Genomic DNA, 23,919 nt, shown 5'->3' on the forward strand with positions numbered 1-23,919 from the left:
CCTCTCCTACCATCTCATTAGGGCTTCTCCTTTGTCTTTGGATGTGGGGTATCTTTTTTGGTGAGTTCCAGGGTCTTCCTGTCGATGATTGTTCAGCAGTTAGTTGTGATTCCAGTGCTCTCGCAAGAGGGAGTGAGAGCATGTCCTTCTACTCTGCCATCTTGAACCAGTCCAATCATTGTGGTTTTGATTTGTGTTCCCCCAATGATTTGTGATGTGGAACATCTTTTCATGTGCCTGTTGGCCATCTGTATGTCTTCTTTGGAAAACATGTCTATTCAGATCCTCTGCCCACTTTTTTAATTGGATTGTTTGTTTTTTGATGTTGAGTTCTTTGAGTTTTTTTGTATATGTAGGGTAAAAGCCCTTTATCAGATATATCCTTTTCAAATATCTTCTCCCGTTCATTAGGTGGCCTTTTTGTTTTGTTGATAGTTTCTTCACTTTGAAAAAGCTTTTAAATTTGATTTAGTTCCATTTGTTTATTTTTGCTTTTGTTTCCCTTACCTGAGGAGACATATCCAAAAAAATATTACTAAGACTGATGTTGAAGTGTATATTGCCCATGTTTTCTTCTAGAAGTTTTATGGTTTTAGGTCTCAAATTTAAGTCTTTAATCCATTTAGAATTTATTTTCATGCATGGTGTGAAAGAGTAGCCCAGTTTGAGTTTTTTGCATGTAGCTGTCCAGTTTTCCCAGCACCATTTATTACAGAGACTCTTTCCCCATTGTATATACTTGCCTCCATTGTCATAGATTAATTGCCCATATAAGTGTGGGTTCCTTTCTGGGTTCTCTGTTCTGTTCCACTGATCTATGTGTCTGTTTTTGTGCCAATACGTACTGTCGTGATTACTGTAGCTTTGTAAGATAGTTTGAAATCAGGAAGCATGATACCTCCACCTTTGTTCTTCTTAAGATTGTTTTGGCTATTTGGGTTCTTGTGTTTCCATACAAATTTTAGAATTATTTATTCTAGTTTTGTGAAAAATGCCATTGGTATTTTATAGGGATTATATTGAATCTGTAGATTACCTTGGGTATATGGTCATTTTAACAATATTAATTCTTCCAGTCCATGAACACAGTATATCCTTCCATCTTCTTGTGTCATCTTCAATTTCTTTCATGAGTGTCTTACATATTTCCAAGTACAGATATTTTACTTGCTTGTTTAGATTTATTCCTAGTATTTTATTCTTTTTGATGCATTTGTAAATGAGATTCTTTTCTTAGTTTCCCTTCAGGTAGTTCATTGTTAGTGTATAGAAATACATCTGATTTCTGTATATTAATTTTGTATCCTGCAACTTTACCAAATTCATTGATGAGTTCTAGTAGTTTTCGATGGCCTCGTTAGGATTTTCTAAGTATAGTATCATGTCATGTACATACAGTGACAATTTGACTTTTTCCTTTCCACTTTGGATTGTTTTTATTTCTTTTTCTTGTCTGTTTGCTGTGGCTAGGACTTTCAGTTCTGTGTTTAATAAAAGTGGCAAGAAAGGGCATCCTTGATATGTTCCTGATCTTAGAGGAAATGCTTTTAGCTTTTTTTTTTTTTTTTAAGAAGATGTTGGGGGTAGGAGTTTATTTCTTTATTTATTTTTGCTGTGTTGGGTCTTCGTTTCTGTGTGAGGGCTTTCTCTAGTTGTGGCAAGCAGGGACCACTCCTCATCATAGTGAGAGGCCTCTCACTATTGCGGGCTCTCTTATTGTGGAACACAGGCTCCAGACACGCAGGCTCAGTAGTTGTGGCTCACGGGCCTAGTTACTCCAGGGCATGTGGGATCTTCCCAGACCAGGGCTCGAACCCGTGTCCCCTGCATTAGCAGGCAGATTCTCAACCACTGCGCTACCAGGGAAGCCCTGCTTTTAGCTTTTAACCATTGAGTCTGATATTAGCTGTGGGTTTGTCATTTATGGCTTTTCTTATGTTTAGGGATGTTCCCTCTGTATTCACTTTGTTGAGAGTTTTTATCATAAATGGATGTTGGATTTTGTCAAGAGCTTTTCCTGCATCTTTTGAGAGGATCATATGATTTTTATTCTTCAGTTTGTTAATGTGATGTATCACATTGATTGATTTGCAGATATTGAACCATCTTTTTGCATCCTGGGATAAATTCCACTTGATTATGGTGTGTGATACTTTAAATGTACTGTATTGTTGAATTTTGTTTGAGAAGATATGTGTTAACTCTTCTCCAAGTATTTGGTAGAGTTCACCTGTGAAGCCATCTGGTTCTGGACTTTTGTTTGCTAGGAGTTTCTTTTTTTTATTACTGACTCAGTTTCATTACTGGTAATTGGTCTGTTCATATTTTCTATTTCTTCCTGGTTCAGTCTTGGGAGATTGTACATTTCTAGGAATTTGTCCATTTCTTTTAGGTTATCCATTTTATTTGCATATAATTGTTTGTAGTAATCTTGTTTGAACCTTTGTATTTCTGTAGTATTGGTTGTAACTTCTTTTTCATTTCTGATTTTACTTATTTGGGCCCTCTCTTTTTCTTGATGAATCTGCACATGCCCATGTCTTGGAGTGATTTGTATGCAGGAGAGGTATCACTACTCACCTAAATATTTGCTTGATCATTAGCTTCTGAAGTATAAAGTGTGCAGCTAGAGTGAAGTGTAAGATTTTAGTACATAATAAATGGATGTTTCTATAAGTAGTATATGTGTAAAGTCAGTATTTAAGTTCACAATTTAGATGTACACATACACACACATACATGCACACGTGCTCATAACATGAAGTCAATTACAATCACTCTCACGTTGTAGGTTCAAAACTTTAGGCAGACAAATGTCAAATATATATGTTTATACATATAAATATACATATATACATTAAAATTTTTTTTAACTTCCTTTCAGACTGACCGGATGGGTGCTGCTAAAACTGTTCAACAGCTTCTTTTGGAATATTCAAATTCACAAGGGTCAACTTGAGATGGTTAAAGCTGCAACTGAGGCAAGAATTATGTGAATCTGTCATTCTATATTCTCCACGTTTCCAGAGTGATTTTGGAATTCTTTTTGAAATGTTTTCTTGTATACTGTTGTGCATTCCTGCACATTTGCAAGATTTTCCCCCGTGTGAGATAACTACAGTAGTTACGTATTTGTGGGGGATAAGTGGGGTAAAGGAGCACCTTCCAGCCATATGCAGGATTCCTTCTGTAAGTTATCTTGCAAAAACTCTGAAAATCAGGTAGAACAATCCTTATTTTATAATTGAGGAAATAAAGGCACATATAGATTAAGAAACTGTCCCAAGTTACAGCCAGTAAGTCACTTGCCCAGGATTTCAAACCAAACCAAGCTTGTGTCCAAAAACTATGTTCTTTTTATATGATTAGGGCTTCCTCTCAGAAGATACATAGTCAACTTGAACTCTTGATTGTTCTCCTCCTTCCCTGATTCTTTTGTGTTGTTGTAGTTGTTTTTAGCTAGATGATATTAAATTGAAAGAAGTTCTTATTACAGAAAAATGTTTTTAAAGAATGAGTCACTAAGTAGCTACTGTTTGAATGACTTTAACCAAATGTGAAGTTGCAAACTGTAATTGAACTTTCCATCTTAATTTTAAATTTGGTGTTTTTCCTTTTGCTAGATGAATTTGCCGCTTATATTTCTTCCAGTTCATAGATCACATATTGACTATCTCCTGCTCACTTTCATTCTCTTCTGCCATAACATCAAAGCGCCATACATTGCTTCAGGAAATAATCTCAACATCCCCATCTTCAGGTAAGATCAGCTTATTTTGAAAGTTAAGGTATGAAGATTATATTTTGCATTTTTCTTTTTTTATTATAACTTTTGATACATTTATTGTAATGAGGATATTAGCTTTAAAATTTTTATTATAAAAGTAATACATGCTTATTGCAGAAAATTTGGAAAGTACAAAAAAGCATTAAGACCATCATCATTTGAACTTATTTGCAAAGCAGAAATAGAGACACAGGTAGAGAACAAATGGGGGAAGGGGTGGGTGGGATGGATGGGGAGATTGGGATGAACATATATACACTACGATGTATAAAATAGATAACTAATGAGAAATGACTGCATAGCACAGGGAACTCTACCCAGCGCTCTGTGGTGACCTAAATGGGAAGGAAATACAACGGGGATATATTTATACACGTGGCTGATTAACCCTGCTGTACAGCAGAAACTAACACAACATTGTAAAGCAACCATACTCCAATAAAAAAAAAAATACAACAAAAAAAGACTATCATCATTATTTCTGTGTTTTATATGGGATATTTGGTGAACTGTGAATAGCTAAACTTATCAGCAGTATTTATCAAACATAAAAGGCAGTTAGAAAGATAAGATAGCAAATTACTGTATCTGACTTGACAGGGTGTTGGTAGGCAGGTGGTAATGGTATAAAGGTAAGAAAGAACCATATCTGTACTTGGACCTCATAATTTAGTAGAACTAGAAACATAATAATTACAGTATAACATAAAAGGTATGTTTTAGAGGTTTTCAGGGGAATGCAGTGCATTCCATTCAGAGGGAATAGTATGTGAAAAGGCAGAGTGATTTAAAAGCATGATATGGTCATGAAACAGCAGACAATTCTTAGACTCTGGGGTTAGAATGTAGGGTGCATCAGCAGGGATCAGAGGCTGGAGGTGGTTACTGCATAGGTAGCGAGAGTTCGGTCAAAACAATTTCTAAGCCAAGAGTTTAGAGTGTATCCCATACTTGAGAAATGATACGTTCGGATTTGCATTTTGAAAAGTCATTCTGGATTAGAGGGAGTTAGGTCAATTCCGACTCTATTGCAGTAGTTCAAATAAAAGATAATGAAGGCTAAATAAAAGTATAATAGTGCTCTTGGAGAAGAGGTCACAGATTTGAAAAGTATTTAGTTTCATACTTCAAGGTACACAGCATGTCTGAGGTCAGCTCTGTGAGTAGTAGAGAGCACGAGGAGGATGAATGGAGTGACTCGGAGGGAAGCGGCTGTGCTGGTGGCGCTTCACAAGGGCTGCCCTGCTTGGCGCGCCGGGAACCTGATCCTCGGCCTCGCGGTCCAGGGAGCTCCTTCCTCACCCCGTGGCTCAGAGCTCTGTAGCTCATCTCATGCATGTGAATGACCGAAGAGAAGCCATTCATTCATGCAGGAAACCAATACTTAACCCAAATGTGCTCTAGACAGGGGAGAACGAGATACATAGTCCTTACTTTCAAATAGCTCATAAAATAATGGGGAATGTAGGCAAACAGCTAGCTCTAATCCAGCGTCATATGACCCTACAGGGCAGACATGCTTTTCCAAGTATCTGAATATCTATGTTTCTCTCATGGATACCTCTTCCCAGTGTCAAGGAAGCTGGAAAGTTGAATTAGAAAGTCATCAGAAAGCTGCTTAGGCGTGAAGAGGACTGTTCCAGCTGGGCTCTTAAGAAGCCTTGCCCCGTAATAGTTTGCCTCTTCTGTAATCAGAACAACTCATGTACTCATTCCCCCCAGGTTGGATTGGTTCTTAAGGTGGATCTCTGGGGAAGTACTTAATAAACATTGATAACTTCTCATAATCCAACTTCCCTTTTCACGACCTCTATGCCAGCCGTTGCTCAGCTTATCATTCCTTTAGACATGACAGACTCTAGATAACCTGGCCTGTTTATTTTCAGCGTTCTTTTGTTACATGCCAGTCTGTACATTCACAAACTTTTCAAGGGGGCTTATTTTTGTGGATGGTTCATCTCATTTATTAAGAATTTATTCTGCAGAGTTTTACTTTCAAAGAGTGACATTAAGTTCTGGATATATCTTACTGTAGCCTCCTTATGCTGACTGTAGAAGATTCCAAAATATATATTAATATTTATATTAATATCACTCTGAACAGAATAGGAGGAGGCTCTGAGTTTGGAAAAGTTGACTTAAGTTTTGGAAAGTTTCAACCTCATATCAAAATAATTCATCAGTGCTTTAGACAGAGATGTGGGGTTGTGCCAATTGTTTTATTCTATGTATGTGTAAATGAAGCAAATTTTGGTTTCATGTTTTGGGAGGATGGTTATGATTGGTTCCAGTTTGATAAAGTTACTCTTGTCTTACTGGGATACTCTCTAAGAAATACTTACTTGAGAAGGTTTCCCCAAAGGAGCTTTTGTAACATCACATTCATCTTGTAGTAAATGTGCCATAGGAAAATTTGGGGATGTCTAAAGGTCAGTGTCTTGAGACCCTGGACAGGGTTTTAAAATTTAGTGGTATTTTGTAATCCTCTTAAAGTCTGTACCAGCTTGCGGGATAATATATCATGTAAACTCCTTTTGGCTTAGAACAGATGTAACAGAGCTTCATTATACACAGGGATATTCTGAAGGCTAATGAATAATGTAAATGACTGAAACACGTCAATATATGGAAAATGGAAAAATGTCCATATTTTCACAATCAGCAACTCAAACAACACATGAGGTTTATGTCCAAATGACACGTTTCGAATAACTTGGAATTTGAGTACTCTTGTTAAAAAATTAATGCGTTCTTAAATTTATAGTACCCTGATCCATAAGCTTGGGGGCTTTTTCATACGACGGAGGCTAGATGAGACGCCAGATGGACGGAAAGATATTCTCTATAGAGCTTTGCTCCATGGGGTACGTGTGATCTCTAATTATTCTTAAAGTCGTTATGGTAGCTATCACAGTAGAAGAAAATGAGACTTGATTGAGATTTTTAAAAAACAGTTGTCTGACTAATTATTTCAGTGATTATTGCTTGGATATGGGTTTGATGATTACTTTTTGTTATCACCAAAATATAACATTGGAGAAGCTCTTTTGATATTATCTGCGTGAGCAAAATATTTTGTCAGAAGTTATAGGTTTTTTTTTTGGGGTTTAACTTTGCTGAGCTTATTCTAAGTTGGGTGATCTTGAGTTCATGAGTTCATGTTTTACTTTCTCCTTATATTCCAGCATATAGTTGAACTACTTCGACAGCAGCAGTTCTTGGAGATTTTTCTGGAAGGCACACGCTCTAGGAGTGGAAAAATCTCCTGTGCTCGGGCAGGACTTTTGTCAGTTGTAGTAGATACTCTGTCTACCAATACCATCCCAGACATCTTGATAATACCTGTTGGGATCTCCTACGATCGTATTATTGAGGGTCATTACAATGGCGAACAACTGGTAAGAGGAGCACCTGCACAAAAGTCATCTTTGCCTTTCCAGTCTTTCGCTTTTAGATAAGTGCTTTTAGAATTAGTTAAGAATATTTTTGTTACTCTCTAATTTTATAACAACGTAGGAAACGTGGTAGGCTGGGCTTTCATACCCTATGGCAGCCTGATTGGTAGTGATGATGTGGTAATTTCCCGCATTTGGAGGAAGTGCCATGATTAGATTAATCACGCCTTGGTCGTGGGGTCGGGAAGTGGAAGAATACTTGATGTTGAGTTGCCACCTCTGCCCGGGGGAGGGTCTACATGGCTCGGTCTCCCCAGGGCTTATTGCTTATGTGTAGAGTTTAAGTTAAACCTGAATAACTGGTGGGATCATGTTGGCAAAGCAACTACAAATTAATTTTGAGACTGCAGTAATTTTTTTTACTGAAGTAAATAGTTAAGGAAGAATGCACCCATCATATGCATGTAGCTTGAATTAGCACAAAATGAATACATCTACATAACCAGGACCCAGGTCAAGGACCCTAGAAACCTCCCTTATCCCTCTCTCATTGTTTTCCCCTCAAGGGTAACCACCTATCTTGACTTCTTACCGAATAGATTAGTTTGCCCATTTTTGAACATGATATAAATGGAATAATGCAGTGTGTGGACTTTTTATCTCTGGTTTCCTTTGCTCAAGCAACACCTGTTTGTTGTTACAGGTAGTTACAATTTGTTCATTGTCACAGCTGTACAGTATTGCAGTGTATGAATATACAATTTGTCTATTCTACTGTTGGAAAAAAAGTTTGGTTTCCTGGTTTCAGCTGTGATCATTCTTGTACATTTCTCTTGGTGACCATATGTATGCATTTTGTTGGGTATGTGCCTGGGAGTGGAATCAGTGGATCATAAAGGATATGTATGTTCAGCTTTGTAGACGCTGCCAAACAGTTCTCCAAAATGGTTTTACCAACTTACTGTTCCTCCCAGCAGTGTGCAAGTTCCAGAGGAATTTAGTTTTGTTCTTATTTAGTGTGGAGGTCTTGGTCACGGTACTTGTTTCAGGCTTATCGCCCAAAGCATATCAGAAGCTCAAGGACTCCTAATAATTGGAGGCTTTAGAAATAAAGTGATAGACCTGGATTATTATTATTATCTCTTGTGAGACCCCTCCTTGTGTTGCCTGTGTCAACTCTGAACATACGCTCCACTCGCCCTGACTGCGTCTCATGACATCACATCTGAGTCCTGTGTCCCTCATACAGCTGACATTGTGCCTTACGCATGTTAAATATTCAGGAAACACTTAACTGAATGAATAATTGGCGCAAAGGCCACTCGGGGGCCGAATTTGGCATTTGGTTGCCTAATGTTACATATTTGGACCATCATGATCATCAGACCACAATAAGGTGGCCTCTGTGATATCTTATTTTTATCTGAGATGAGAACTGCAGAACAGTTTTTCAGGCTGTTACATCATTTTTGTCCTTCAGTAGTTTGCAGTTCTATTTTTGTGAATGATGTAAACAATGCACTAAATGGAGTTGTGTTAAATGTTTCCTTTTTCATTGGCCAAATTACCTCCCCAGTGACGTGATTACATCTTCTAGCATCTTTGAGTGCTAAACATTTTCTGTCAGGTCTCAGTCAATGAGTACTTATTTTCCTTCATTCGTTATTATCTTTTTCCAGACAAACCATCGGTTTCCATAAAAAAAAATCAATAAACTTTACTCTTTGGATAATGATGTTTGTATATTTGTTAGCTTTATTTCTTACCATGCTATTCTTTCAAAATTGCAAATTAGGGAAAACCTAAGAAGAACGAGAGCCTCTGGAGCGTAGCAAGAGGCGTTATCAGAATGTTACGAAAAAACTATGGATGTGTCAGAGTGGATTTTGCACAACCATTTTCCTTAAAGGTGAGTGTGTTGAAACGAAGCTGTGTCAGCCTGGGTGTAGCTCAGTGTCACAAGATCTGCGCTCTAGTCCGGCCCCTGATGCCTCATCTCCATGTGAGTTGGGGCCTCACTTTCTTCTCTTACAGAACGGGGACTCTGACAAGGGTAGTGTTTCCTAAGTTATTCCACTGAAATGTGCCTGTTGATGAAGGAGCCTAAATGTCTCTGTTTGTGAGATATCAGTCTCAAAATGTATTGCTGTTTTTTTAAATTCATGAGAATTTTGCATGTTGCTTTACCTATATCAGTATTTTATATGATGTTTTAAAATTGCCCTTAAGAGAAATTTTTCAGAACGTATCTCACAGCTGGGTAACATTGATAGTCTAGGATGATGCCGTATTCTACTGAGTGGAGTCTTAACACCTACATATTCAGAGGAATAGTGCTATCCTCATGGAGAAGCCTGGGGCTGGTGGGTCCCTGAGGCCCTGCAGTTTTAAATTCTTAAGATTTTCAGATCGGTAAAGGAGAAGAGAAGGGTGGGGAGTTGGGAACTTAAAGATGAGGTGCAGAGGTGTCCTGCTTTTCCTTCTGTGTCACTTTTTGGTTTTTCGTTGAAAGAGTCAAACTGCTATGCTAGATGCGTGCTTTCTGGCCTTACGTGCTTTTGACTTCTAGGGACCTCATCATTTCTTATCACTTTTTGTTGTTGTTGTTGTTAATATTGCACAGCTTCTCTTGTTTATGATTTGCTTTTGAATTGAGGTTCTTTTGAGTGTAATGTGACCTTCAGGGTGTCAGATTTCCTTTAGAAGGTATGGTTGATGACTTATCACTATTAGTAATATTGGGAATGCCAAATAATTTCAGGAAGATAAGAGAAAAATTAAATTTTCCCCTGAATTTTTAAATGATTTTGCTTAAGCATCATCCTATTTTTTGGAGTTTCTGTTCTTAGATTTCATGCTTAACGACATTCTGTGAGTTATTCTACATTTCTGAAGACAGTTAAGGATATAGAAAGTATTTCTCATGTTATGTAATATGGGTCATTTTATTAACATCTCCCTTTTTTCTTTTTGAAGGTGAAACTATATTTTATACATGTTTATGGAAGTGAGACAGTGGAAGTAAATGGTAATATTTTATTTTTTTTTTCCAGGAATATTTAGAAAGCCAAAGTCAGAAACCTGTTTCTTCTCCACTTTCTCTGGAGCAAGCGTTGTTACCAGCTATACTTCCTTCAAGGTAAAGTTCATGGAATTTTTTTATACTGACCCATCAAATATCTGTTATTTCTTCTATTGCATGGAAGAATTTGTTAACTTTATTAAGGGCATTCATGTTCTTGTTTTTACTTCCTCACTTGAGTAACTTTTCTCTTGGTCTGATAAAGGATCTTGAAATTATGTGTTTCCACATTAGTTTGAAGGTTTTTGATTACTTGCATCATAAAATCTTTTTGATTTTGTGCATCATGTAAGAGTTCTTATTTGATTTATATTTTTGAATGTTTGAAATGTTCTTTTTGATAGTAACTTAGGCTATGCATATTGCATGTTCATGCAACATATGAAAGAGTTTTCCTATGTGAATTTTCCAGAATTCAAATCGAATTGTCACTTAGAGAAATAGAATGTCAAGCCCTTCCTTTAATATATGTTCACGTATTGGATTTTTGAAAATGTTTTAAAATGAGGCATCTTGCTTTATGCATTCTTTCTGCTGGTGGCTTCTGGAAGTGATGTACCAACAGACTATTTAGTCATAATTAAATAACACATTTTGGTCAGGAGAGTGTATTAAACATAATAAGGTATATTATGGAGTAAAACAACACACAGAAATAATCTATCTGTGGCTTAAATTTAGAATATGTAGAAATTTAAAGTGTCTAATACATTGTATCTTAAGCCCATGTTGTAGTATGCTTTGTGAAAGAGTGGGGTTATAGAAGTCTAATTAAAAAAACAAAAACAAAAACTTTTTAGACCCAGTGATGCTGCTGCTGAAGGTACAGACACGTCCATTAACGAGTCCAGAAATGCAACAGATGAATCCTTCCGAAGAAGATTGATTGCAAATCTGGCTGAGCACATTCTCTTCAGTAAGTAGAATTCCAGTCTCTAATTACATAATTCAGATTCGGTGTGATGCAGTACGAACCATACAGGTTTTGGAATCTGACAAAGTTAGATTCCACTTCTGGTTCTAGTACTAATACACACGGGGTGATAGGTAAGTTATTAGAAAGAAAGTGGTGCTGAGAGGATTTGAGGTAACCCAGTGAAACATCTCACACCGTACCTGGTAATTAGCAGGTACTCATGTGGTAGTTCTTAGGCATTTAAAAAAATTGCCAAAATGATTTGTTGCTTCTTTTGCTTATGAATTAGTCTCTTTGAACTAACTCTTGGTACAACATCTAGGTTTACAGTTGCATGTCCCTTTCCCCTGTGACCCCATGATCATTTTTATTTGGCAAATATTTTGCGGCTATTATGTGTAAATTTTTGTTTTAGCTGTGGGGAATACAAGTTGAATAATGGTTCTGTACTTATAGACGTATGCTCTTCTCAGGGGGATAGTTGTACACAAATAATGCAAATGGGCGCGACTCAGAGTGGAGTGAGTTAGCTGCAGAATTAGCCGTCCTTAAGTTCCAAATTGCAGCATGGTGTCACGTTATAGAGGCTGCTTTAAGATCGCAGAGCAGCAGCAGCGCGGGGCCCTTGGGGTGCCACCCAGGCGCGATCTCCTTGCCATTCCCTGTGCCTCCTCCCCATCAGGTCAGACTCTCAGCATTTCCTGCGGATACCAGCGTGGAGGCTTCCTCACCCCGTCCCGCTCCTTTCACTGTAGCTGCCTCTACTCCTGCTTTACGCTGGGCCAGCATAGTCTTTCTGGAGCACATTTGATTGTGTCTCTCCCTTGCTTAAATTCTGGATGCTAAAAATAATTCATCCTTAAATGTTGAAAAGTTGTAAAATTAAGATAAAACTCACTACCCAAATAACCAGATGTGTTGCTGTCTAGTCTATAAAAATATTTTTTACCATTTTGTATTGTGCTCTTTTCCATTTATAACACAAATACTTAATTAAAAAAAAGTTTAAATATTCTTTTTAAAGGCCAAATATATATGGTACTCAGTACTTTTTTGTTTCTTAAACACTGGAGACAACATCAGTTGTGAATGAAGTATTCATGAATTCATTATCATCTCAGAAGACCCACAGATGGTGTCTTATTTTAGATTATTCCATAGATGTTCTCCTATTTGATTCGTGTGATTAATAATTTTCTACAAATTTAGAATATTGAGTTATGGACTATAGTCATTCTCAAATGTATTTCTGTCCCCTTCCTTCCTACCTCTGACCTGCCCCCGGGCCAGGTTGAAAAGAGGAAATTGAAGCGTATTGAGTACCCATTACTGTGCGTCCTGTGCCAGGTCAGTCATTTCGTGCTCACACAGCCCAGTGAACCAGGTGGATGCTCATTGTACCGAAGGGAAGCTGAGGCTTGGGAATTTAAGACATTTCCCCCAAGTCATGAAATTAGTGTAGAAGTTAGGATTTGACCCCAGATTTCTGACTTTAACTACCTGTCCCCATCCCCCCCCACCCCCCCGACTTTGTTGTAATGTGGTGGTGAATACCTGCAAGAGGAGTGAAGTAGAGCTGCAGGTACAGTAGACTGAGGCCAGGAACAAGTCAAGAAACACTAAAGTAGGATATCCTTTAGAGCTCTTAGAATAGGCTCATACTTTGGGTCTTGGCATTTCCATAAAGATTTCTCTTGGTCACTGAGTAACTAACTTCCATTGGTTTGGACTGAGGGCAGACCTGTCTTAGACTGAATTCTATTATGTGATGAATAATGATCTCTAATAAGGTTCCATTGGCCCAGAACATGGTATAATTTGTAACTTCCCTTTGGTAAATCGGTTATAGGAAATGTGGCAGAGGACTTTTATAATTTTAAATACTCCTGATTAAGATTTAGGTACTTTAAAAAAGTTTTAGCTATATTTAAAAAAAAAGTGCAACTAAAGATCTGTGTTTGCCTTCCAGCCGCTAGCAAGTCCTGTGCCATTATGTCAACACACATCGTGGCCTGCCTGCTCCTCTACAGACACAGGCAGGTATGTCTGCAGTGTCACCTGGAGTTCAATAGAAAGCATGAAAATGCTTTGTCAGCTCTTCAAATACTTGTCCACTGATAGATTTGGCCCCCTTCCAGCTAGTCCTGTGAGATAAACAGTAAAATAAGCTAAGGACTCTGCCGACAGGTGCTTACACCTGATGGAGGAAGAAATCTACATAAAAAAAACCTCAGAGACTGTTTTATATGACAGTAAGACATTCTTTGAGTAATACAGTCAATGTAAATAAGGCGTATCTCATCAACAGGTGGGAAGTATTCTGATGCTGATGGTTTCCAAGCTATTTGATTTGTATTTTGGACCTGTGCTCTGCCTTCCCACAATACACCTGTCTGAGCCCTGTGATGGGCAAGACTGTGTCTGTCTGTCTGTCTCTCTCACAGTCATGTTCTCAACACCAAACATAGTGCCAGTATATAGACACCAAATAAATATTTGTCAGATAAATATTTAGAATGAGGGAAATTCTTGCTAGAAAATAAGTACTTCTCACTTTCAGGTGGTGGCTTCTCCCTTTTGTGATCGTACGTGCTCGTATCCTGTGTTGTGGCTAGAGTAGTCTCTGGATGTGGTGTATCTTGACATTCCTGGGGGACGGCTGTTTAAGCAGTCTCCTGACTTTCTTTGCACGGTGTTTTGGCTCTTTTTCCTTATGTGCCAACAGGGAGCTGCAGGAAAGCCAAGGCAAGAAAAAAAATCCTTGGAACGGTCTCTTCATCTTTTGGGAAGGAGGTTTTCTGTTCTCAAGAGACCACTTCTGTCTGTTTCTCTAGGGAATTGATCTCTCCACGTTGGTGGAGGACTTCTTTGTGATGAAGGAGGAAGTCCTGGCTCGCGATTTTGACCTGGGTTTCTCAGGAAATTCAGAAGATGTAGTCATGCATGCCATACAGCTGCTGGGAAATTGCATCACAATCACACACACCAGCAGGAACGATGAATTTTTTATTACTCCCAGCACAACTGTCCCATCAGTCTTTGAACTCAACTTCTACAGCAATGGGCTGCTTCACGTCTTTATCATGGAGGCCATCATAGGTATGTCGGGCCCTGAAATATTTTCGTGGCAAGTAAAATGACCAAAAGCACGTGGTGGTGTCTACTTCAGTTTGGACGATAGCCCCATGTTTGAGGGAATGTGTTGCTATAGTTTTCGTTTTCAAATAAAAATGTCATCTGCTATGTCACTGTTTATAGCTTATTCTTACATTTATTGTTCAACAAGTAGTAACTGGGTTACTGTATGTATAGTATTACATGTTTTAACTAGGGAGGAGAAGTAAGATGTCTTGCTGTTCATGAGCTGAAAATCTAAGTGAGATGAGACAAACACGACAGTGAAGTTAGTGGAGGCAACAGAGGAGAGGGAGAGCAGATGGGATGGAAGCTTCTGAGGAAGGTTTGATAGGGTTGGGATCCCATGGAATCACAAGAAGTAAATTCTGAAGGGATGTACTTAAATTTCTCTAGTGAATGCAGATAATTATTTTTGATGTATTAATAATCTATTGAGGTAATCCAACTAATCTGAGCCAGTTGAAGTTTTTCTTGGAGATCTAAGTCTGCCAGCTTCATTGATGCTTTTACTTTCTCAGCCTGCAGCCTTTACGCAGTTCTGAAGAAGAGGGGCCCGGGAGCGCCTGTGTCTGCCAGCTCGATCAGCCAGGAACAGCTGGTGCGCAAGGCCGCCAGCCTGTGCTATCTGCTCTCCAACGAAGGCACCATCTCTCTTGTAAGTGAAGACTCTTTAGTGTTGCCTCTTCTCTTTTTCTTGAGCATCTTTGTGAAATCATTAAAATGCTTCCCTTTTAGAGAGTTTTTGGCCCATTATTGAAGCTTTTTATCCTGCTCCTGGGTCTCAGTGACCACCAAACCATTATGTCATTACTATCTTGGTTTGCTATTGGGGGTCACTGCTCCAGCGACCCCTTCGCGTGCTGTGAGGTGTGATAGGACAGATGCCTCAGCGTTCTCTATCACTGAGATCCAGAGTTGTTGAGCTCTTACTGCGCTTAAGCAACTGGGTCAGGGGTTTGTAAATAATTAACATGCCCACTCATGGATGAGAGAACTGTAGAAGATAAGAGTCAGAAACAGTCTTAAAACTCATCTGCTCAACAACCCCTTCTTCTTTACAAATGGGGAAAGTAAGGCCCAGTGGAACTAATGAGCATTTATATTATATTTAAATACTTCTAGACATTTATAATGAGGCATACATATTAAGCAGTAGAGAGATTTTTTTTCCTCAAAATCATCAACAAATAGAATTTATATTTTATTTTAAAGTCTGTTCTTTTCCGCTTATATGAATGTGTCCTGGGACATGTATGAGCACAGGTATTGTGAGTACAGCTCTCCTCCACAGCGTTCTTTGTATATGTTCGTGGTGCTGCTGGGGAATCTGTTTTGCATGAATCTTGGGGGCAGGGTGGGAGGGGACAGGGTAGATAAGGCTCTCAAGTTTGACCTTGTCTTTCACTTGGGTCTTTTTTGAGTTACTTGAATACATATTGTGTTTCCTCATCCACCACCTTTGTGTACAACATTTACTGTAAGATAGCTTTTGCAGAGAAATTGTCTTATAAAGGAAGAAACAGGTGTAGGGTCCTGACAAGCAGCCCTTCTAAGGCCTTGCTCCACTCGGGGAGACACAGCTCAGGAGCCCCCTTTGCAGGGGGTGCTGCATTCAGGTTACGAGGTCTCTTCTTTTGACCATGACATGCACTCATCAAGAGGGCGGGTGTCGGAACTCTTAGGGCTTGCCCCGTGGAGGGAGGCAGGTGATACTGTGGAAGCATTCAGCAGCTAACCTTGTGTGCTATTTTCTGTCTTTAAAAAAATAAGTGGAGGACAGTGAAATTTACACTGAAATGCCTTTTCTTTTTAGCCCTGCCAGACGTTTTACCAAATTTGCCATGAAACAGTAGGCAGGTTTATCCAGTATGGCATTCTTATAGTGGCGGAGGTAAGAGGACATGCTTGCCTTTGTTTGCCTTCATTTAGTTTCTTGCTCTTCATTATCTTTCCTACCAGCCACCTGAACCAATAATTCCACTTGATATATAGTCGAGTCCAGATGAGATGAAGAGAAAAATAAGAATGAGGAGAATAAATGTCTTTGGGGACTGCTGAGTATTTTGGTTCCTTTTTTGTAATGGGTGTCGTGTAAGATGTACCTTGACTAGAGTCCCTGACATCCAGAAGTCCGCCTTCTAAGATCAGCTCTTCTGCATATCTGTGTGCTTGTAGCTTGCACATGTGCATTTTTCTTCTTTGAGATTTTGTTTTAATTTTGGCACCTTTGGTATAGAGGGTATGGCCTGGGAAAACAGGTACCCATTTAGGAGAGGGAAGGGTTATTTTATTTGATCTGTCTGGTAGCTTTCGCCCTCACTCTTTCTCTTTTCCCTCCCCTGCTGTCTTCCGAGTGATTTCGAGCTTGGAGAGGGCAGTGGATTGATGTTGTGCAGCGTAGGGGAGGGAATGAGAGAGGACTGCTTTGTCCGGGGTCCAGCCGGGCAGGTGTTTGCGCGCCTGTGCATGTTTATTTACTCTTGGTCATCTCCCTGGCATAGCCAGACGATCAGGAAGATGGTAGTCCTGGTCTTGCTGAACAGCAGTGGGACAAGAAGCTTCCTGAACCTTTGTCTTGGAGGAGCGATGAAGAGGACGAAGACAGCGATTTTGGTGAGGAGCAGCGAGATTGCTACCTGAAGGTACTTGGGTGCAGAGTTCTGGTGGGCGTGACAGTGATGAGTTGAGGCGTATGTTGCCACAAGTTACGAGGTTCTTATACACTGGGACTCTGGTGACTAATTCACATTCAGAGCACCCACAAACTAGCTGGGGTGCCTTCTGCTCGGTTAGGATACGGAAACTGTTTGAATTGAATTAATACCTTAAATTGTTCTGTTTGGGTATAGATAAATGGAAAAAGAGACAAGAGTCTGAAAATTCAGGAAGGTGAACATCATAGACGATAGCTTTCATGACCCTCTCAGTAGAATGCACAGGTGCAAACCTGTTTACCCGCACCTGCACTCACTCCTAAAGAGGCAGTGGTTTTGTTCAGTCATCACCGAAGCAAGGCAGTCCCTCCCGTGCCAGGTATGGGAGAGAATTAAGATTCAGCTGCCACTGGCCTGGTTGCTCTTTTTGAGTCCGGCTCAGTCCTGCCATCTCTCCCCAAATTTCCTACATCAAGCTCTTTGCCTTCAACTAAGACAAATCCTATCACAGGAGAACATTTGATTTTTAAAAGATTGTCCCTGCTTTAGAAAAAGCAATTTTGTCTAATTTGTAATTTTAGAAATCAGTGATAATGACCCTTCTTTTCTGAATACCCTAAGTGGATTACGGTCTTTGCAGCGGGATAATACCCCTCATTTACACACACGCACACGCACACACAGAGGAGAGTCCAAATGACTTTTGGAGGTTTTCCACGTTGGGTATTATTAGTTTCGAGATGGGGCAGTGATCTTGCTTCCACACTCCAGAGAGGCTCGTCTGAACGTGCATGTTTTGGGGGAGGGGTGCAGTGAGAGCGCCCACTGCCCAAAGCACCCCGTCATCACCGCCACCATTCCCCGCTGGGCCGGACTGTGGGCCCGAAGCCATCTGGGGACGGCGGGCAGTGAGGGCTGGGAGGGACTGAGATGATCTCGGGGGTCTCGGCATGCGGCCTTTTTGTGCACTTGAGTGACCGTTGAGCCAGGCTTCGACGACCAGCCCGGGACCAGCTATTTTCAGTGATGACAGTATGGCATAATTGTGTCATTCATGTATGACAATTTCTCCTAGGCGGCTGTTCGATGAACGCAAACCTCAAGTACTGTGAATGTCAGTGATTACAGTAAAGAATGCATTTCAAAACCAGCAGTCATTTCCCGGAGCGCTGCTGTGCACACGGCGCAGCAGGCCGCTTCTGCGTGGAGGCGGCGAGGGGCCGTCTTCCCGAGCCGCTGGCACCCCGAGGAGGTTCCTTTGTCCCCCAGTGACTGGTCTCCCCCCTCCCCTCCCAGGTGAGCCAGTCCAAGGAGCACCAGCAGTTCATCACCTTCCTGCAGAGGCTCCTTGGGCCTTTGCTGGAGGCCTACAGCTCTGCTGCCATCTTCATGCACAACTTCAGTGGTCCTGTTCCAGAGCCTGAGTATCTGCAAAAGCTGCACAGATACCTAATAACCAGGACAGAAAGAAGTGTGGCAGTGTATGGTATGTGTGACCCTATTTTGGCTTCTTTTAAAAGCTACACACTTTTCGATTATGGGAGTCTGCTCATTGGAGATAATTGGAAAGAATGCAAAATTATCCTGACCTCTAACTCCTTAGATTACTACTACTACCACCTGTTTGGGTGTGTTATATAAATTGAATGATACAGATAGATATTCTTATGTCTGGCTTTTCTCATTTAACTTTGTAAGTGAGATTCATACATGTCGTCGCATGTAGTTTGTCTATTCTTGTTGCTTTGTAGTAGTCCGCTGTATAAGTATCTACCACATTTTATTTATTCACATCCATCATCGATGGATATTTGGGTGTTGCAGTTCAGAGCTACTCTGAATAGTGCTGCTGTGAACATGTTTGAATGTGCCTTTGGGTGAACACAGGGACTCATTTATGCTGGGCTGCAAAGGAGAATTGCCTAGTCACAGGGTGTGACTTGGTGGGTTCAGCTTTAGTGGGTACTGCCAAGCGGTTCCTAAGTGCTGAACCAGTTTGCACTCCTAGTAGCAGTGGGTGTTTCATTTGCCCCCCATACTGGCCGGCACTTGGTACTGTCTGCTACAGAAGAGGTATGATTGGGGTGGGAGTAGCATTTTATACAGTTTCGGTTTAGGACTGAAACTACTTCGAATCAGGAATTTTTAGAGCCATGAGGGATCTAGAGATAATCTATCTGGAGATACCTAGTTATAGTTATCTAGAGATATCTAGATCTCTCTTTTGATAGATAGATAGATAGATAGATAGAGTAGGTATGTCCCTAGATATATCTCTAGATTGCTATCTAGAGCTAGAATCACCTCACTTTCTAGATGAGGACACTATTCCAGACCACATAGCTAGTTAAAGGGCAACCTGGGTTCAGAATTCTTTTTTTCCAACCTCTAGACTTGTGCTCTTTCTGGTCCCACTGGTGTAGTCATGTATGCATCACTGTGCAGTTTAAAAGAATTTCTACACACTGTCTTGCTTGAGTCTTACAAAAATCCTTCAAGATGGATGTTTTGGGTATTTCTCTTTCCCTTCTTCTTCTCTCTGTCCTTCCCTGCCTCCCTCTCTTCTTCCCTCCCTCTTTCTCTCCTTATCCCTCTCTCCTTCTCTTTTTTCCTTAAAAGACGGCAAAGTAGGTTTAAAGGAACGGCAAATCCTTTGAGGCCTCACAGGTTGCCAGTAGCGAAAGGGACCTTGGCCCAGTCCTTGGACTTGCTCTGACCCTCTCCCTAGCCTCCCCCGCGCTCTTACTGTGGATATTGGGCTTTACGTTGTTGCTGGGCCTAATCGTTTGACAGGGGCTTTTTCTTTTTCCACAGCTGAGAGTGCCACCTATTGTCTTGTGAAGAATGCTGTGAAAATGTTTAAGGATATTGGGGTGAGTGTCCCCTGCTTATGGTATGAAAGAGTGTGTTCACGTCTGTCTTCTTTCCGTTTAGATCTAGTCTGTGTGAGTCACCTTTGTGTTGGGCTGAACCCCGGGAGAAGCAGTTTCTGCTGGATTAATCATTCAGGCATTTCTGGGGGTTGGGAGAAGACGGGGCACGTTGAAGGTTGAGGCCCATCAGCACAGATTTATTTGGATGTTTCAGAATTTTCCCGGTTTTCATCTTCATTCCAAATCAAGGTGTCAGTGTGTTTCAAGATTCTACTACAGTTTTGGTGGGGATGTTAATTAGGCCATATGACTTTCAGTTATTTTCTGTTTTTTCTCTTGGCTGCGCCGTGCGGCATGGGGGACCTTAGCTCCCCAAGCAGGGATTCGAACCCATGCCCCCTGCATTGGGAGTGTGGAGTCTTAACCACTGGACCGCCAGGGAAGTCCCTTCAGTTACTTTCTTGTGCTTTTACCAATATTTCTAGAAGTATCCTCAGGTATCCCTTATCTTCACATATCATTTGGGACATGAGTTCCATGAAGGTACTAGTGGTCTTTGTAAGGGAATATTTGTGACTTTATTCCAACATAAATTTAAAAATATAGTACACTGGTTGAACTCCACCCCCAAAACCCCACACCTGCCCCCATAACCTCCCCACCCCACACTCGCACACGCCTGCATGGACGTTTACTTAAAGCCCGCATATGGCTCTACGTGCCTTACGGCATTTTCTGGTCTAGGACACAGAGCAGGGTTGGTGACAGAAATTCCCTGCCGACCCTTTTTGGTTTGTCTTTAATTTAATCTAAACTTTCTCTCTAGGTTTTCAAAGAGACCAAACAAAAGAGAGTGTCTGTTTTAGAACTCAGCAGCACTTTTCTACCTCAGTGCAACCGGCAAAAACTCCTGGAATATATTCTGAGTTTCGTGGTGCTGTAGGTGACCCTGGCACGTCTGGCCAGTGACGAGTGTGGGGTGAGTCCCTCGTACGCTCCTGCCTGTGGCTCGAGAGTGGAAGGCGCCATCGTGTGGTCGGGCCTGACCTGTCCTGACGTGACCTCCTGGAAGACAAGTGCCTTCTCCCCGCCGTGATCTGTGATCATCGGACTCTGAGATGACACAGCCGCCTACAGATCACACTTTGGGGGCCCTCAGCCTCCGTTCACAGTTCATAATCAATAGGTTACAAAATGAAATCGCAAACGATTATTTTGGAGTTTATTAAAGATTTACATTTTAAGTATAACTGTTAAGGACTAATTACTGTGATGGACACAAAAATGTAGTTGATTCTAGAACTGAATCTTGTATAGTATACTTAATGCTGTCAGGTAATTCGTTGGCATATTTTCTGATTAATGGTTAATGCTTCCTTTAAAAATAATTGCGTCATCCATCCCCTGGATTTTTTTGGTTGGTTTTTGTTTTTTTGGTTTTATCTTTGTCAGTCGTAGCTAAATTTTAAGTGGGAACACTTTTCATCTTAAAGTGCTTTACAAATGAATGGGCTAATGTACATGACACCCAGGTATCACTGTGCTGTCTGTTGCAGTCAGATACAGAAAGTGTTTTAAGAGCTAAGTGAAGACACAATGTTAGTTTAGGTCAGGCATAGAGGTAATGTGACCAAACAGCTAACAGCAGGAAATAGATTTGGCTGGCGGAATTCAAGATAAACCCGGCCAGAAAACTGACTTTGGAAATGTTTGTGCATATGAAAAAGTGCCATTGAGTTTTAAATGACCAGCAAGTATTTAGGAACAACTCCTATTTTATGTCTGTATCCCTTCCCACCCCTCAGGTAGTACCCGCCTGTCACAGGTACAGCTGTTTCTTAGAGAGAGCAACTGTATTAACTTATTAGCTTGGCCTGATAGCCTGTGTTAAAGTGCCCTGGCTTCAGGCTACTGACGCAGCCCTCTCATGCCAGGCAGACAGGTCGTGCACGGCCCGTCTTCTGGGTGGCTGGTACCCACTCACGTTGGGCAGAGTACAACCTGGACAGTATATGTGATAGCCCTGCGGACTGGCAAATGGTCGGAGGCATTTATAGGTTTTTTAGCTTCGAGGAAGAAAAAAAAAACCATGGTTCTTTAAAAATGTGTGTGGGTTATTCTCCTAAACCCCGATGCCACATAGTGGCAAATAATTATGAAACATTGTTCATAACATGTAGGTGCCTTTTTGTGAGCAGGGATCATAATTGTTAGCTAATTGTGGTAATTCTAGTGATTTCTTAAAAATCATGTGATATTAAACGTTTTCTAACAGCTTACTGTTCCTTCTCTTCTCTCCATGGTATTATGGAATAGGAATTTTTCGTGATGAATATTGCAGGTAATCTTTGAATTTAATCGAAAAGTACTGAGAATTAAGTTTGTGCTTTCATCAGCTTGGATTTTAAACACTAATAGTATCTCATCAATATTCTGTGTGTTGCGAGAGGGAAAGGTACTAATTGGTATTTCACATTGTATGAAACTTTTGAAACTCAGAGCAATAATGCCATGCCTTTGTGATTTTCTTCCACTCTTCTCAAATTCCACATTTAAAATATATGTTTTCTTTATAGGCATTCTCGTACCATTAAGCAGTTGTCAGTGTTGCAGCGTCTCTGGTGTGGAGTGGGGTCTTCCCCGTGGAGCATTCCTTTTTCCTGAGTAGGATGGAGCTCTGTGTTTGGGGGAACAGCCAGGGAGGCTTATTTATCCCCTTGTGTGTTCCTTGTCTAGGCAAGCAAATATTTCACTAGTCTCTTTTACTCATCGTCTAAATTACAGACCAAGGATTACTCAGACCCTTTAAGTCAAGGTTGGGACTGACCTCCCAGTGGATTCTGCTGCCCCGCCTGTGACTCCTGCTAAGAGCTACTGCTGCACCAGCCTAAGCAGGGAACAGTGGCTTCTCTGGCTTTATTTTTCCCTTTCAGTTGGTTTGTTTTCTAGAAATCTACTGAGATGCTTTGGGGAATGCAATATATGATTTGCTAGCTCTCTCGCTACTTAACTCACTGTGAGAATAAATATGCATGCTTTCTGTAATTAACTGGTGCTTTGAAAACCTTTTTTAAGGAAGACAAATCTCAACCAAAGTTCTGCTCATCCAGACAAGCTCACCCTCGAGTTAATTTTCGCACAGCTCATTCTTGAGTGCCTCCTAACTGAACGAACATCCATCATCCCAATAAGGCTTCCAGATAGCACTGTTTTGCTAGAAGATTTATTCTTGTTTTCCAAAAGCGAATGGCTTTCATGTAAGATTGAACAAACTAGGTGCTTGTAAATAATTTACTACAGTTTACTCTATTGCATTTCTATAAAACTGAAATGCATGTCCTCCAGGGGAAGACAAGCTGTGACTCAAGTTAAAAAGCCAACAAAAAGACCCAATAATAAGCAATGTGAAATTGCGCTCTTTCAAAATGAGAAAATCCTAAGAAATTCAAGAGAGGGGAAGGAATTTTCACTCTCAAAATTTAAAGAAAAACAAAGGGAAAGAACTAGCGTGAAATGTGTAGAACTAGTAACAGTTAGTACTGTGAGGTTTCCTTCTCAGATCTATTCAGGTCTGTTAAGTCTCACAAAGCCACAAGAGTGAGTGGAGAAAACATCAGGGGTTGCAGTGAATGTAAGGTTGTGGCATTTCCAATCTGAAGGGGAAAAGCAAGTCCCAAAGTCCCATGTATATGAGTGCTCTGTGAGATGTTCATAGGTGTTTTGTATAGAGAAAAAGTGTTGCTGGTAAAATAAATTTGCATACGGACACTTTCCTAGAAACTCACAGTGCACTTTAGTGCAGCAAGGGCTCAGGGCCTGCCAGCACCAAGCCTGTTTAAGCCAGCATTTCCCAATCTGTGTGATCCCAAGGCCTTTTTCCCCTTTGGGACACTTATGGACCTCTCCTTAGGGTCATAGAAAACATTTTGGGAAACACTATGTTAGGTAGTTCCGTAAGGGGTCAAAACAATAACTGCCACGTGGCACAGAGGCAGAATTTGCATGCATTTTGTATAATCAGATGTTGCACTTAACGGATGTATATTTCCTCCCCTGAAGACAATAAGCACAGAA

The 23,919-nt window shown here is 40.5% G+C and overlaps 1 protein-coding gene across 5 annotated transcripts in view; it reads left to right on the forward strand.

The window, feature by feature from the left end:
• The window catches only part of GPAM (glycerol-3-phosphate acyltransferase, mitochondrial), a 131,845-nt gene extending 109,726 nt beyond the window's left edge, over positions 1-22,119 (forward strand). For 4 of the 5 annotated variants that reach the window (XM_067024679.1, XM_067024680.1, XM_059052075.2 and 1 more), the window contains 15 exons: positions 2,885-2,981; positions 3,624-3,760; positions 6,552-6,651; positions 6,973-7,185; positions 8,978-9,091; positions 10,236-10,321; positions 11,065-11,180; positions 13,150-13,220; positions 14,015-14,279; positions 14,837-14,973; positions 16,132-16,209; positions 16,820-16,960; positions 18,269-18,458; positions 19,787-19,845; positions 20,672-22,119. In XM_067024679.1, coding sequence (XP_066880780.1) covers positions 2,885-2,981; positions 3,624-3,760; positions 6,552-6,651; positions 6,973-7,185; positions 8,978-9,091; positions 10,236-10,321; positions 11,065-11,180; positions 13,150-13,220; positions 14,015-14,279; positions 14,837-14,973; positions 16,132-16,209; positions 16,820-16,960; positions 18,269-18,458; positions 19,787-19,845; positions 20,672-20,788 — 1,921 coding nt within the window. In that variant the 3' untranslated portion in view covers positions 20,789-22,119. Of the gene's footprint in view, positions 1-2,884; positions 2,982-3,623; positions 3,761-6,551; positions 6,652-6,972; positions 7,186-8,977; positions 9,092-10,235; positions 10,322-11,064; positions 11,181-13,149; positions 13,221-14,014; positions 14,280-14,836; positions 14,974-16,131; positions 16,961-18,268; positions 18,459-19,786; positions 19,846-20,671 lie in introns of those variants that run through there. The other variant, XM_067024681.1, reaches the window with a different exon arrangement.
• The last annotated feature ends 1,800 nt before the right edge of the window (positions 22,120-23,919 follow it).

Source organism: Kogia breviceps, chromosome 2 (assembly GCF_026419965.1).
Source record: "Kogia breviceps isolate mKogBre1 chromosome 2, mKogBre1 haplotype 1, whole genome shotgun sequence".
In the NCBI taxonomy this organism is placed as follows: Eukaryota; Metazoa; Chordata; class Mammalia; order Artiodactyla; family Physeteridae; genus Kogia; species Kogia breviceps.